The sequence below is a fragment of the Chiloscyllium plagiosum genome, chromosome 3 (assembly GCF_004010195.1).
Source record: "Chiloscyllium plagiosum isolate BGI_BamShark_2017 chromosome 3, ASM401019v2, whole genome shotgun sequence".
Lineage (NCBI taxonomy): Eukaryota > Metazoa > Chordata > Chondrichthyes > Orectolobiformes > Hemiscylliidae > Chiloscyllium > Chiloscyllium plagiosum.
In genome coordinates this window covers 50,393,924-50,410,305 of record NC_057712.1, presented here as the reverse complement: position 1 = coordinate 50,410,305, position 16,382 = coordinate 50,393,924, and the positions used below count along the sequence as shown (strand labels likewise).

At 41.6% G+C, this 16,382-nt stretch overlaps 1 protein-coding gene across 2 annotated transcripts in view; it reads right to left on the bottom strand.

The window, feature by feature from the left end:
- Window positions 1–16,382, bottom strand: part of LOC122543221 (collagen alpha-1(XIX) chain) — a 412,403-nt gene that overhangs the window by 129,928 nt on the left and 266,093 nt on the right. For both annotated transcript variants that reach the window (XM_043681707.1, XM_043681699.1), the window contains exons 20-22: window positions 14,491–14,532; window positions 6,548–6,589; window positions 564–608 (exon numbers count right to left, since the gene is read on the bottom strand). In XM_043681707.1, coding sequence (XP_043537642.1) covers window positions 564–608; window positions 6,548–6,589; window positions 14,491–14,532 — 129 coding nt within the window. The remainder of the gene's footprint in view (window positions 1–563; window positions 609–6,547; window positions 6,590–14,490; window positions 14,533–16,382) is intronic.

Below are 16,382 nucleotides of genomic sequence, written 5' to 3'. Positions count from 1 at the left end.
GAGCTCCCTATTTCAGGGCATCTCCTCAAGATGAAATTGTTGACAATCAATGTAGACGCTTCAACAATTCTACTCATCCCTCCAGCTTTGCTCCAGAAGAGTATCTCCACAGTCTCCAAGAGATAGTTTTGAACTGGAACACCAGCCATCTTGTGGCTTTCCTTCCTGAGTACCAAATTAGGACGAGGAGCTCAACAAAGGCTTCACAATTTATTTCACACAGAATCCACAACCAGCACAAGGAGACTTTTAGCAAGGATTTATTTGAACCCAAAGGTGAAATTAAATACGTATCGCCCAGTCTCCTTAAGGAATGAGGACTGATTCAGTGCAGGTTGCCTTCAGGTCACAGGGATTCAAAATGGACACTCTAATCAGATCACAGTATATGCCTAATCAATCAATAAAAAATATTTCTCTTGAGTTGCAAAGCAGTGACGTCAATTGTTACGATCTGGCAGATACTGGCACAATGAGAGGCTGTAAGATTTGATGACTATTGACATGATTTCCATTGACTGTGAGAAGGTTTAATGTTACATGTATCAATATAAACTACGCACCGGATCTCCATGCTCTCCCTTGTCTCCTTTTTCTCCAGATTTACCCTTTTGAGAGAGAAAAATGAAAATGGACTTACTTCATGTGTACATGGCACGCAGGACAATTTATCCTATGGTCAGGGAGGTGGGGTGTTCTCCTATTGTTTACAAACCGGTTAAACATAAATATCATCATACGACAACCAAAGCTCTTTTATTACTATCTGTTGACTTTAAATGTTCCTATTCCAATCACAGGTCTACTCTTAAACATGTTATTTAAATCGCGTCAGCGTAAATTGACACTGAGTGTAAAATAAGAGCCCCTGTAATTGTAGGGTTTAAAAATAGGAACATCATGCACAAAAATTTTCCAGGCTGTTAATTGTTGACATATAAAGGTCAGCTTAACACCTCATTATTTCAGAATGAATATTGGCAAATGTAGCTTAACTGATGGCAGTCACTGGATCTCCTAACTGCTCAATGCACGAGGCAGAATCAATCATTTAAAAGTGATGATGCCTGGGTGACATGTACTTGTGTTACTATTAAAGAATGTAAGCAGCAGGAAGCAAACTGTAGAGTATATAACATTGCCACGAAGGGTCAGATTTCAGCATCAATGGGCAGTTCAACAGTGTGGCTCCACAAGCAAATGCTGATCAAAGTTCAAAAATACTTACTCACAGGTCAGAAAAATGATCTCTTCTGCTTCATTCTTCCCTCAGCCCATCTGTAACCTTCATCAATTTGTTACCTCTACATTCAAACATTCTAATCCTCCCTTCCATCTTGTATTTTCAGGAAACTTTCAGTAGATTACACCTACCTTTCAGGGGGTTCATCCAAAATCCTGTCACACTTCTCCTAACTTAGACCAATTCTTATTTACCAAACATAGAATCCCTATAGAACAGAAAAAGCCCATTTTGCCCATCAAGTGTCACTGACCTACTGAAGAGCATCCTATCCAGACTGCCCCCCCCCCCACTCCCCACCCTACCACTATAACCCGCATGGAGTTTTTACCATGGCTAACCCACTTAACCTGTACATCTCTGGACACTAGGGGGCAATGTTTTAGCATGGCCAACCCACAAAACCTGCACATGGCTGGTTTGAGGGAGGAAATTGGAACACCTGGAGGAAACACACATAGACACGGGGAACTTGCAAACTCCACACAGACAGTCGCACAAAGCTGAAATCAAACCCCCAGGTCCCTGGTGCTCTAAGGTAACCATGTTAACCACTGTGCCATCTCGTGCTCAATGAATTCTGCAGATGTGGGCTGTTAGATTCTTGGGATAGCAGAACTGATGCACTGATGTATAGAGAGAGACTGGATCAAGTAGGATGAGATACACTGAAACTTAGAAGACTAAAGGAGGATTTCATAGAAACCTATAAAACTCTAAGAAGACCAGATAGGCTAAATACAGAAAGAATGATCCTGATCACTGCGGAGTCCAGAACCAGGGGTCACAGTCAAAGGATACAGGGTTCGCCATTTAGGATTGAGATGTGGAGAAATTTCTTTACCTAGGGAATGCTGAGTCTGTGGAATTCTCTGCCACAGAATACAGTTGAGGGAAAACATAGAATGCTTTCAAAAAAGAGTTAGGTATAGTTGATTAGATTACCTACAGTGTGGAAACAGGCCCTTTGGCCCAACAAGTCCACACTGACCCTCTGAAGAGTAACCCACCCAGACCCATTTTCCTCTGACTAATACGGGACAATTTAGCATGGCTAATTCACCAGAGCACCTGGAAGAAACCCACGCAGACACAGAGAGAATATGCAAACTCCACACAGACAGTCACCCAAGGCTGGAATTGAACCTGGGAACCCTGGTGCTATGAGGCAGCAGTGCTAACCACTGAGCCACCCCTTTAGTTCTTAGGACTAAAGGGATCAGATGGTATTGGGAGAAAGCAGGAGCAAGATACAGAATTGGATGATTACCCATGACCATATCGAATGGAAGGCTCAATGGCTTACTCCTGATTGTATTTTCTTTGTTTCTATGTGCGCAAAAAAATGGAAGGAGGGGGTGGATGGAAAATTCCATCTAAAAACCATCAAAATGCCTGGGAAAATTTGATCATGGGATGACGAATATGAGAAAAGTCATCCCATAGGTTGCTTAGACAAGATCTGTGAGAAACTGTTCCTCTAATTGTAGGCTGTTTCTCTCCTGCTCTCTCACTAGCAAACCTATTTGCAGCAAATACAGGAGCGAACTAGCCTATGATTGGAAAAGCAACAAGAAGTGAAATAGTTATAGTAAGGTGTTGATGAAAGGTGGTAGTGATGGTAGTGGTGGGAGAAGAGGTACTGGGTAATGGAAGAGTGAGGAGGCTTCAAAAGTAAAGTGGAACGGTGAAGGAGGCTGAAAAGGAAAAGGAACTGTTTTAAACCTGTCAACAAAAGAATACTTAGCTTATTCCAAAGGAGGAAATTTTAAATCAGAACGGTAATGAGTTCATTGAAAGTTAATGTGGAATCTCTAGCTTGAGGCTGAATATGTTTAGGAGTAGCTATATATGGGAAACATATGATGGATAGTCTCATAATAATCATTGTTTAGGTTGGATTAAGATCAGAGATGCAGTAAAGTGCGCAGTAACTATTTGGTTAAAATGTTCCAGCTTTGTGCAGATACAACCTCTCCAGTCTGCTGAAGGTATTCAGGGTGATGGTCTCCTTTGTTTTTAGAGAAATATGCTTTAACTATGCTAAAAAAGGGAGCTGTTGTTTTGTGTCAATTTAAATTGTGTGGTTTCCAGGAAACAAATGTTTTCCTTTGGTGGTGTGACTTTATGTTCAATGGAAAGATGTTAATTGAGAATTTTGATGATTCCTTCTAATTCTTTTTCTATATCAGTGTAAATAAACTACTAGTAAACTCAAAAAAGAAGGACATGTTACTATGTGACTACATCATCTTGCAATGGAGTTAGTGAGAATGAAAAAGGTCCCTTGAAAACTATAATATAAGCCACTTGTTAAAATTAATGAGCAGCCCCTGAGAAAATTTCAAGAAAAATTATTTTAACTCCTAGCACACGAGCATACACTTACACTCTTTCCAAATAGGCAACATACTGCAGAGCAAGGCAGAGCTCTCAATGTAATTTAAATGCAGTGCTTTGCATGCACAATTCACAGATGCTACCCTGCATGCAGGAAATCCAGTTTTTCAACAGGCTAATCAGAGAAACAGAATTCTTGATTTTTAAATTCCCTACGTCACTGCCCCAGTTCTCCAAGGTCACTGTCTGACCTCTGGGCCAAAGTCCAGAGGTAGAAGAAACTAAAGCTATGACAATAATAAGTTAATTAACTGATATTTGTCGTCTTACCATGAAGATTATCATTAAAAAAACTGAAAAATGTCCATAATTCTGTGCTGTGACCCTGAGTAGTTCCAAATTTGCCTCCTCTGTCTTTGCCTCCGTTGTTTTTAAATCAATTTTTGGTGTGGGTATTTCCTAGCTATGTGATGTGGAATTCTGTTAAGGAAAGAGTTTCAGGATTTTGACACTGAATCAATGCAATATATTTCTAAATCAGGATGGTGAGTGACTTGGGACTACTTGCAAGTGGTGGTGTTCCCATGTATATGCCCTTGTAGACAGAAGTAGTCACTGAGGTTAAAATCTTCAGAAGAAATGTTTGTCACTGGTTTGGAAAGTGTTCTTGAAGGAACATTGGTGAATTTTTGCAATGCATCTTGTAGATGGTATACACTGTTGCGACTGAGTGTCAGTCGTGGAGTGACAGAATGTTTGAGGATGCAATTCTACTGCTTTGTCCCAGATGGTTTCAAGCTTCTTGAGTGTTGTTGAAGTTACACTCATCCAGGCAAGTCGGGGGGTATTCCATTACTCACCTGACTTGTGCTTTGTAGATAATAGATAGGCTTTGGGGAGTCAGGAGGTCAGTTACTCACTGCAGGAAACCTCGAACCTGCTCTTGTGGCCATGATATGTATATGACAAGTCCAGTTCAGTGTCTGGTTGGGATGTTGATAGTGGGGGAAATCACTTTGGCAGTGCTGTTGAATCTCAAGGAATATGATGTACTGTTAGCGCCAAGTCATGGATTACAATGGTGAGGACTAGACACTTAATATTCACCGATCTTTAGAATAAAACAGGGAAGGAGAAGAATGCGATTCACTGGTTTTAATGATTGGAGAAAAGATTTCTCTTTTCCAAAAGGTAGATGTCATTCAGGGAACGACAGAATTGCTTACAATTGAGAAGAAAAAAAGTGGATGATTATTTGACCAAAGGCATTCTAAAGGATTCCAAATAGTGAGAGTTAAGAACAGGTCCAAATCTATTTGGGAACCATAGAGACACATTATAACAATAGAGTGATAGCATTGGGACACTTTAATCACACAAATATCATTTTGTTTTATTTACTCATGGACATGGATGTCATTGACTGGGCCAGATTTGTTGTGAATATTGCTGAACATTGTGAAGTCATTGGTAAACATCCTCACTCCTGATCTTATGGAGGGAAGGTCATTGGCGAAGTAGCTGAAGATGGTTAATGGTTCCCCTGGGGAATTTCTGCAGAGATGTTCTGGGAATGAGATGATCATCTTCCAACCATCTTCCTATGTCACAGGAATGACTCCAAACTGCCTCCATTGACACCAGTTTTGCTCAGGCTCCTTGGTGTCATACACAGGCAAATGCAGCTTTGATGTCAAGTGCAGTTACTCTCACCTCACTTCTGGTGTTCAGCTCTTTTGTCCATGTTTGAATCAAAGCTTTAATGAAGTCAGGTTTGGAATCGTCCAGAAGAAACTAAAATGACCATCAGTGAGTAGGTTTTTGGTAAAGATGCACAATCCTTTATCCGAAATGCTCGGGACCAGCTGGTTTTCAGAATTCAGAATTTTTTGAATTTCAGAATAAGTGACAGTTTGATGGTGAAATTTTTTAAAATCTTACCGGAAGAGCATGACTCACTCAATAAAATAGGCCTTGACAGAAAATCGAGGCTGCTGGTGCTGGGCCATGTCCCCTTGTGTTGCACCTGAGTGACACGCATCAAGTGGGTGTCAACTTGGGTTAACTGTTTGCACGCCAAATAATCTTGTTAATGAGAAATAAACTTCACCAAAAAAACCCTTTTGACTTTGGAGTGTTTTGGATTTTGGAATTTCAGATAAAGAATTGTCTACTTGTATGTATTTTTTCATTGGACCTGAGCATGTTCTAATAGAACTGGTTTGTTCAGTGAAGGGGAGCCATATCCCAGGCAGAGGAGGGCATGGCAGAAATACTAAATCTGGGGTCTGATGGCTCAGTTCAGACAACAACTTAATATTCAGTAGCCACACAAAGGCAGAATTACTTCTCATAAGTCTTAGAAGTGATCCTAGCACATTGGGGTTTCTTTTCTCTCCTTCCATGATCACCTAGCCTTTACTAACCCCAAATACACTCACACTATTTTTGGGACCTTGCTGTGGTTTCAGATGTTGCTGCCTAGCATACTTCCCTCCAGGGATCTGACCCCCAGGGTGAGCAGGTTCAGCTGCAATTCATGCCATGTTGTCATGCTACATGTCAGGCTGCACCTCATAATGTTGAGATAAGAAGTTCTCAAAACTTGCCCCAGTGGTCTCCAAAGGTGTTAAAGTGGATTTTTGGCTAGCAAACTATAACTTGCTGGTAATATTATAGAGTGGGAAAATAAGTTGATTGCAAATCTAAGCGATTAATTGAAGAGATCACTTTCTGTGTAACGTTCTGTTCTCTAAAAACAATACCAATGACTACACCAACTACTGCTATCATTTATTCTTCAGAGCTGTGGAAGTCATCACTTCCCTCTGCCACTCCCGTATTCCACTGATTCACAATCTTTCCCATCCTCCTCAACTTGGTCATCCAAACCATAGCCCCATCACAGAAGTCTCTCAACAAAACAAGAAAATTTTCTGAGCCTTAAGGGTTAGGATAACTTACAGGCATTCCATATTGCTGCATAGAGTACTCTGAAGACATCCCCTGCAAGAAAATAAGATGCAAGGATATTACTATTTTCTATCTTATTTTGATGTCCATTGGCAGCTCATGAAGGAGATGAAATTCCCCTGAATAACTTTATACCCCCACTCTGATTCCAGTATTCTTCCCCTTCATATAATTGTACTATTGGCAGTTCGTAACTCACTGTCATTATACTGCATTTGAGGACAGTCTGATATCTACACACTAGAAGACTGTTCTATGGTATGTATCTAATTGTGTCACAATTGTGTGCATATACATGGATTGTGTATTCAATTGGGTACAGCTTCTGTTCACAGATGAATCTCCACAGATATTGCCAGATGTGCTGAGTTTCACAGCTCTTTCTGCTTTTATTTCAAATCTCCAGCACCATGATATTTTGCTTTTGTATTAGCGATATTCATTGCCAGTAAACTAATTAAAACTTTTACAAATGATCTTTAGGGTAAGAAGAACAGTCATACCATTCATGCCTTACTTTAGGATGGATGCAGTTGTGAAGCCACAATGACAGACCAACAACAATTCAGTTCAGCTGATAATTATGTTGTGATCAGCAATGCTATCTGTAGCAGATGATTTCCTTTTCATGGGGTACTGGCATCAGTATTGGAACAGGAGGGATCTGTCCAGTTGGGACTGACTCCACCTGAACTGAGCTGAGACCAGTGCTCTCACAAAAAGGGTACATAGGGTCATCAATTGGACTTTAAACTAGGAAGTGGGGAGGAAAGGGCGAGTAAAACTCCAACAAGTACAATGGCCAATGTGAAGCAAAGCTGCAAGTTAAAATATGTGGGGTGGATTCAACTGCATGGAAAAAGAATTTAAAAAATGAAAAGCAAGCAGAACTCAGACTAGGCTATTAAAGTCTCCTGCACACAAAATAGGACAGAATGTTTAGAAAGGGTTAGGAGTCAAACTTCAAACACACTGGATAAATGAATAACAATGAGAAGAGATATGGTCAATACAGGACTGAAGGTGTTGTATCTGAATGCACACAGTATACAAAATAAGGCAAATGAGCTTGTGGTGCAGATTGAAATGAGCAGGTATGATGTAGTGGGCATCACGGAGATGTGGCTGCAAGGGAATTAGGACTGGGAGCTAAATATCCAAGGATGTACATTCTGCCAAAAAGACAGGCAGGTGAGAAGAGGGATTAGGGTTGCCTCGTTAGTAAGAAATGAAACTAAGTTAATAGCAATAAACTAAATACTGTCAGATGATGTAGAATCTGCATGGGTAAAATTGAGGAACCTCAAAGGTGAAAAAAATCACAATGGGAGTTATGTACGCGCCTCCAAACAGCCATTAGAATTTGGGGCATAAGATACACCAAGAGATAGAAAAGGCTTGTAAGAATGACAAGGTTACAGTCATCATGGGGGATTTCAATATACAGGTGGACTGGGAAAATCAGGTTGGTAGTGAATTGCAAGGAAAGGAATTTCTGGAATGTCTGCGAAATAGCTTTTTGGAGCAGTTTGTGGTGGAGCCCATTAAGGAAGAGGGAATTCTGGATTTAATGTTGTGCAATGAGGCAGACTTGATAAGGGAACTTAAGGCAGTGACAATAATATGATAGAATTTACTCTGCAATTTGAGAGGGAGAAGGTGGAATCAGATGTAACAGTATTACTGTTGAATAAAGGTAACTACAGAGGCATGAGGGTGGAGCTGACTAGAATTGACTGGAAGAGGAACCTAGCAGGAAAGACAATGGAATAGCTAATTGGAATAGTAAGTGCTCCTGGAAGCAATTGGGAGACACAGCAAAAATTCATCCTGTGGGAAAAAAAAAGTATACTAAGTGGGGATGAGGCAACCATGGCTGACCAGGGAGGTCAGGGACAGCATAAAAGCAAAAGAGAAAGCAAATCATGTGGTGAAGGGCAATGGGAAGCCAGAGCATTGGGAAACCTACAAAGGCCAACAGAAGAAAAGAAGAAAGAAATAAGGAGGGAGAAGACTAAAGATGAGGTTAAGTCAGTAATATTCGAAAAGATTGCAAGATTTTCTTTAGATATATAAAAGGCAAAAGAGAGGCAAAAGTAGACATTGGGCCACTAGAAAATAATGCTGGAAGAGTAATAATGAGGAACAAAGAAATGGCTCAGGAGCCGAATAAGTATTTTGCATCAGTCTTCACGGTGGAAGACAAGAGTAATATCCCAAAAATTCAAGATAGTTGGGGTGTGGTGGGGTGGGAGTGGGGGGGGGGGGGGGGGGGGCGCAGAGATGAGTATGGTGAACATCACCAATGAGAAGGTGCTAGAAAAACTGAAAGGTCTGAAAGTGGATAAATCACCTGAACCAGATGGGCTACACCCCAGAGTCCTAAAGGAGACTGCTGAAGAGATAGTGGAGACTTCAGTAGTGATCTTTCAGGAATCACTGGAGTTAGAGAGGATCCCAGAGGACTAGAAAATTACCAGTGTAAACAACCACCCACCCCCGTTAAGAAGGGAATACGGCAAACAATGGGGAATTATAGGCCGATTAGCCTGACCTCAGTCATTGGTAAGATTTTGGAGACCATTGTGAAGGATGAATTTTCAGAATACTTGGAACAGCATGGTAAAATAGGGCAAAGTCAGAATGGTTTGATCTCTTGAAATTGTCATGCCTGACAAATCTGTTAGGAATCTTTGAGGAGGTATTAAGCAGGTTAGACCAAGGAGAACCAATGGATATTATCTATCTGGACTTCCAGAACCTCTTTGATAAGGTGCCACAGGCTGCTGAGTAAGATAAGGGCCCATGGTGTTAAAAGCAAGGTACTAGCATGGATAGAAGCTTGGCCATCTGGCAGAAGAAAGAGGGTGGGGATAAAAAGATTCTTCTCAGGATGGAAGCTGGTGATTAGTGATGTTCCACAAGGATCTGTGTTGGGACCACAACTTTTCACTTCCTACATTAATGATCTGGATGAAGGAACTAAGGGTATTCTGGCTAGATTTGCAGATTATACAGAGATAGATGGAGGGGCAGGTAGTATGGAGGAAACAGGGAGGCTGCGGAAAGATTTAGACAGGTTAGGAGAGTTGGCAAAAAAGTGGCAGATGAAATACAATAATTAGATTCCCTACAGTGTGGAAACAGGCCCTTCGGCCCAACCAGTCCACACCGACCCTCCGCAGAGTAACCCAACCAGACCCACTTCCCTCTGACTAATGCACCTAACACTATGGGCAATTTAACATGGCCAATTCACGTGACCTGCACATCTTTGGACTGTGGGAGGAACCCCACACAGACACAGGGAGAATGTGCAAACTCCACACAGACAGTTGCCCAAGGCTGGAATCAAACCTGGGACCCTGGTGCTGTGAGGCAGCAGTGCTAACCACTGAGCCACTGTGCCAATGTGGGAAAGTGTGACATCATGCACTTTGGTAGGAAGAACAGAGGCATGGAGTATTTTCTAAATGGGGAAAAAATTCAGAAATCTGAAGTGCAAAGAGACTTGGGAGTCCTAGTCCAGGTTTCTCTTAATGTAAACTTGCAGATTGAGTTGGTAGTTAGGAAGACAAATACAATATTGTCACTCAGCTCGAGAGAACTAGAATATAAAGGCAGGTGCGTACTTCAGAGACTTTGTAGAGCTCTGGTCAGGCCACATTTAGAGTATTGTGATCAATTTTGGGTCCCATGCCTCAGGAAGGATGTATTGGCTCTAGAGTGGGTCAGAGGAGGTTCACAGGAATGATTCCAGGAATGAAAATGTGTTGCTGGAAAAGCGCAGCAGGTCAGGCAGCATCCAGGGAACAGGAGAATCGGCGTTTCGGGCATAAGCACTTCTTCAGGAGGGCTTATGCCCTGAAGAAGGGCTTATGCCCGAAACGTCGATTCTCCTGTTCCCTGGATGCTGCCTGACCTGCTGTGCTTTTCCAGCAACACATTTTCAACTCTGATCTCCAGCATCTGCAGTCCTCACTTTCTCCTCAATGATTCCAGGAATGAAAGACTTAACATATGAGGAACGTTTGAGGACTCTGGGACTATACCCAGAGTTTAGAAGGATGAGGAGGGATCTGATTGAAACTTATAGAATACTGAACAGCATGGACAGAGTGAATGTTAGGAAGATGCTTCCATTGGTAGGAGAGACGAGGACCTGAAGGCACAGCCATGGAGTAAAGGGAAGACTCTTTAGAAAGAAGATAAGGAGGAACTTCTTCAGTCAGAAAGTGGTGAATCTGTGGAACTCCTTGCCACAGAAGGCACCCATCTGCAGGAAATTTAGTACCAAAGCCCAAACCAGAGCTCAGAACATAGCACAGGTGACCAACAAGATGCTGTAACCCCGCAGCACTGACACCAATGCTTATACCATCACTTGTAACATAAGAAATTAGGCATGGAATTGGAAGACCCAAAACATTTATTACAGCTCGTTCAAATACATAAATATTACAGTCACAGGCACAGGCACATCTATATGCCCGGGCTAGTATTAAGCTGTTTAGTTTCAAGTAACGAGCATGCTTCCATCTACATTTCATGTTTCAAATAAGATGGTGACTAAGACTTTTATACCATAAGAGTACATGCTACAGTGTTGAAATCATGAGCATGACTGACAGACTGACTATGAGACACAAAACAACAGGTTTTGCATATCTTCATTTTTATTCACAGTCTGAAATATGTTAATTACAAGCAATTCCAAAATTCATAAGGCCATAAGATCATAAGAAATAAGAGTAGAAGTAAGGCCATTCTGCCATTCAATCATGGCTGATGGGCATTTCAATGCCACTTACCCACACTCTCCCTGTGTCCCTTAATTCCTTGTGAGATTAAGAATTTATCAATCTCTACTTGAAGACATTTAACGTCCTGACCTCCACTGTGCTCCGTGGCAGTGAATTCCACAGGTCCGCCACTCTCTGGCTGAAGAAATGTCTCTTCATTTCCGTTCTAAATTGACCCGCTCTATTTCTAAGGCTGTGCTCATGAGTCCTAGTATCCCCGCCTGACAAAAACAGTTTCCCAGAGTCCACTCTTTCTAAGGAGAAAGTGAGGTCTGCAGATGCTGGAGATCAGAGCTGAAAATGTGTTGCTGGAGAAGCGCAGCAGGTCAGGCAGCATCCAGGGAACAGGAGAATCGACGTTTCGGGCATAAGCCCTTCTTCAGGAATCATTCCTGAAGAAGGGCTTATGCCCGAAACGTCGATTCTCCTGTTCCCTGGATGCTGCCTGACCTGCTGTGCTTCTCCAGCAACACATTTTCAGCTCCACTCTTTCTAAGCCATGCATTATCTTGTAAGTTCTCTTCGATCTCCCCTCAACCTTCTGAACGCTAATGAATACAATCCGAGGATCCTTAGCCGTTCTATGTTAGGCCTACTATTCCAGTGATCATCCATGTGAATCGCCACTTGACATGCTCCAGTGCCAGTATTTCTTTCCAGAGGTGTGAGGCCCAAAACTGGACAGAGTATTCTAAATGGGGCCTGAGCAGAGCTTTATAAAGTCTTAGTAGCATCTCACTGCTTTTACATTCTTGAAATAAATGACAACATTACATTTGCTTTCTTAACCATGGACTCAACCTGTAAGTCAACCTATAGAGAATCCTGTACTAGCACTCCCAGATCCCTTTGTACTTTGGCTTTATGAATTGTCTCGCTGTTTATAAAATAGTCCTTGCCTGTGTTCTTTTTACCAAAGTGCAAGACCTTGCATTTGCTCATGTTGAATTTCATCAGCCATTTATTGGACCATTCTCCTAAACTGTCTAAATCTTTCTGCCCACCTCCTCAGAACTACCTGCATGTCCACCTAACTTGATATCATCAGCGACCTTCTCCAGAATGCCCCTAGACTCTTCATCCAGATCATTTATATATAAAGTGAACAGCTGGGGCCCCAAAACTGAACCCCGCGGGACACCATTTGTCACCAGCTGCCATTCTGAAAAAGAACCTTTTTCAGAACCTTTTTCCCAACTCTCTGCCTTCTGTCAGACAGCCAATCCTCAGTCCATGCCAGTAGCTCACCTCAAACATGATGGGCCCTTACCTTACACAGCAGCCTCCCGTGAGGCACCTTTTGGAAGTCTAGGTAGATAACATCTACTGGGTTTCCCTGGTCTAACCTGCTTGTGGCATCTTCAGGCATGACCTCCCCTTATTAAATCCATGATTTGGAGATGCCAGTGTTGGACTGGGGTGTACAAAGTTAAAAATCACACAGCACCAGGTTATAGCCCAACAGGTTTAATTGGAAGCACACTAGCTTTCGGAAACTATCACTGTATTCTAACAGATGAAAGGCTTAACAGACAATCAATTTTTCAATGTATAATTTCAGTTACATCACACTGCAAATTTTTGCTATAAGTTCTGTGTTACGATCAAGCCCTCCACAATCACCTGATGAAGGAGCGTCGCTCCGAAAGCTAGTGTGCTTCCAATTAAACCTGTTGGACTATAACCTGGTGTTGTGTGATTTTTAACTTTATTAAATCCATGCTGACTCATGATCACTCTTTCAAAGAACAGGATTTGAAACAAAGACTTGTCGTGGAATTCTGTGGTTTGAATTCAGGGTGATTTAATTTGTTCTTTGAATGTTTTGCAAAGGTAACAGTATTGGCTATGAGAGACGATCAATATAATAAAAAACCATGAAACATTTATATCATGAAGTAAGATGATTTAGCTCTTTATCACTTGATGATTCATTGAAAAAGTTCATCAATGGAAATAAATTCATTTGAAATTCAATTAAATCTCCAATTGCAAACTGCTTCACTGAAACTAACATTAAATAGGTGATTATGTGTGAAGCAGTATTTATTGCCCATTCCTTATTACCCCAAGGCCACAGTAGTCTATATGCTTAGGGAGTTTAGATTTCATGAAATGAGTGAATCCTATCTGTGAATGATATTTTAGAGCTGGTTGGATATTTAACACACACATGTGTATACACGCACGCACAAACACACACACACTCTCTCTCTCTACTGGCATTGGCATGGCAACTTCCTGAACTAGCGCAGCAGCCACTAGCATGGCATGGTGACTTTTCAGCCTCCTGAAGCGGCCTTCAGGTCTGGTGTGTCGCCGGCATAGTGTGGAGTCAAGGCCTGATGCCGATTGAAGTTAGGTGCCAGCATGGTCTGTTGTACTGAATTTTATTTCTGTAAAGCTGGACATTTTAATTCTGTATTGTGTAAAATCTTGTAACTAAAGAAGCTGTGCCTAGGTACCTTTGTATCTAAGTCAATACTTTAATTGGCGATGTATAAATCTTTCACTATATTCATTGAACGTATGTGACAATAAGAACTATTCTATTCTATTTATACCAGGCTTGGTAATTGAGATTGACTCTGTTCCCAAGTAAATACCCCACCCATGAGCATTAGGCAGTGATCAGGAGTGAAGGTTAGCACTGATTTTCTTCTCCTTTTTGGCCTAGAGGTTCAGAGGCCAACTGCAGCACCTTACTTGAGCATGGTGCCAAGTGAACACAAACTAAGCCTTGTACATTGCAACTTGCTGTTCTGTAAAGTTCATTTGCAAACATGCAGTGCATTTAGCAGCCAGACCAACAGAGAGACTGGCACTTTCTGGTTTGAGAAGGGTCCTCTTTCTTTACTCTGTCTTCTCCAGGATAAAGAAGGATCAAGTAAGGCCTTGTAAAACTCCCACAATTTCAGTGTTGCATGCAAGGTGTTTACCATGCTGCATTTTTGGTAGGAATCACACCATCCTTTTACTGGAATATAAGTTAGCCATGAGGATTTGTCCTATGGGCTGTGGTTTCTAGCAGTGCAAAGTTAGTCTAACATGGTAAGTGACAATGCTTCCAATGGAGTTTTATTAAAGAATTCTTTTCATTTACAATATATACAGTTGGAAAAGGTAACTCACCAGTCCTGATGGGCCTGGAGGTCCTGGCAATCCAGTATCACCCTAAAAGAGAAGAGATTTGTGAAAAGTGTCTTCATTCCACATTGTCTAAAAATCTGATGGGCTAACTAAAGGAAGACTGTTAGAGAACAGCTTCAGCTTGTATATCAAGATAGCTGCTATCTTGTTCTTGAATTGGCTATACAGTTGTTTCAGAAGGCTGACTCAGATTCATACTCAAGGCATACTTATAATGGAAGCAAAGCTGAAATGAGGGACATTTTGACATTGGCTCTTCTAATGCAGTTAAGGGCAGTAAAGAAGGCTTTTGGCACATTGGCCAGGTCATTGAGTTTAGAAGTTGGGAAGTTTATTGCTGTTATTGAGGCTGTTGGCGAGGCCGCATTTGGAGTATTGTGCTCTGTTTTGGTCACCTTGGTATAGGAAGGATGTTACTAAACTGGAAAGAGTGCAGGAGAAATTTACAAGAATGTTGCCAGGACTCAAGGGTCTGGGTTATAGGGAGAGGTTGGGCAAGCTAGGAGTTTTCTCTTCAGAGCATGGGAGACTGAGGGGATTTCTTAAAGGCGTGTATAAGATATGAATGAATAGGGTGAATGCATTCAGTCTTTTTCCCAGGATTGGAGAATCGAGTTATAGAGAGCATCAGTTTAAAGTTAAAGGAGAAAGAATAAAAGGAAACCTGAGGGGCAAACGTTTTACACAACAGGGTGGTCAGCATATGGAATGAGGTGCCAGCGGAGGTGGTTGAGGCTGATACATTAACAACATTTAAAAGACATTTGGACAAATACATGGATAGGAAAGATTAGAAGGATATGGGCCAAATGCAGGGAAATGGGGTTAGAATGGATGGAAACTTTGGTCGGCATGGACCAATTTGGGCCGAAGGGTCTTCTCCATGCTGTGAAACTCTATGATTCTATATGACTCAAATAAGGCAAGCTATAGCTCATGCCATTATAGTCATCTTCACATCTGAGACAAAGCAACACCAGAGAGGAAACCAACAATTTTTTTTAATCTATGCTTATTGCCCTTACTTAATTGCCCCCTGGGAAGTGGTGATGAGCTTCAGATTCTTGAGCCAATTTAAAGGAACTTACTGGCTTGCTAAGCCATTTCAGAGGGCCATTAAGACTCACTCTCATTGTTGTGGGTCTGTAGTTGCATGTAGGCCAATCCAAGTAAAGATGGCAGATTAGTGATTTAGTTGGGCTTTCCTGCAAGTTTCAGGTTTCTTGGTCATTATTAATAAGACTAACATTTTATTCCAGATTAGATAACTGAATTTAAATTTCTACAGCTATCTCATTGGGATTTGAAATCATGTTTTCAGAGTATTAGTCTGGGTCTCTTGAATTTGAATCTAATATTGGAATTACAATGAGAAAGGTAATGCATAGGGAGTAGAACATAGAACATAGAACATAGATCGATGGGCCGGATGGCCTTACTTCCACTCCTATGTCTTATGGTCTTATGGTCTTATATGCCTATCCAATGCCCGCTTAAATGCCCATAATGAGGGAGAGTCCACCACTGCTACTGGCAGGGCATTCCATGAACTCACGACTCGCTGAGTAAAGAACCTACCCCTAACATCTTTCCTATACCTACCCCCTTAATTTAAAGCTATGCCCCCTTGTAATAGCTGACTCCATATGTGGAAAAAGATTCTTACTGTCAACCCTATCTAAACCCCTAATCATCTTGTACACCTCTATCAAGTCACCCCTAAGCCTTCTTTTCTCCAGTGAAAACAACCCCAAGTGCCTCAGCCTTTCCTCATACGATCTTCCTACCATACCAGGCAACATCCTGGTAAACCTCCTCTGCACACGTTCCAGTGCCTCCACATCCTTCCTATAATATGGCGACCAAAACTGCAC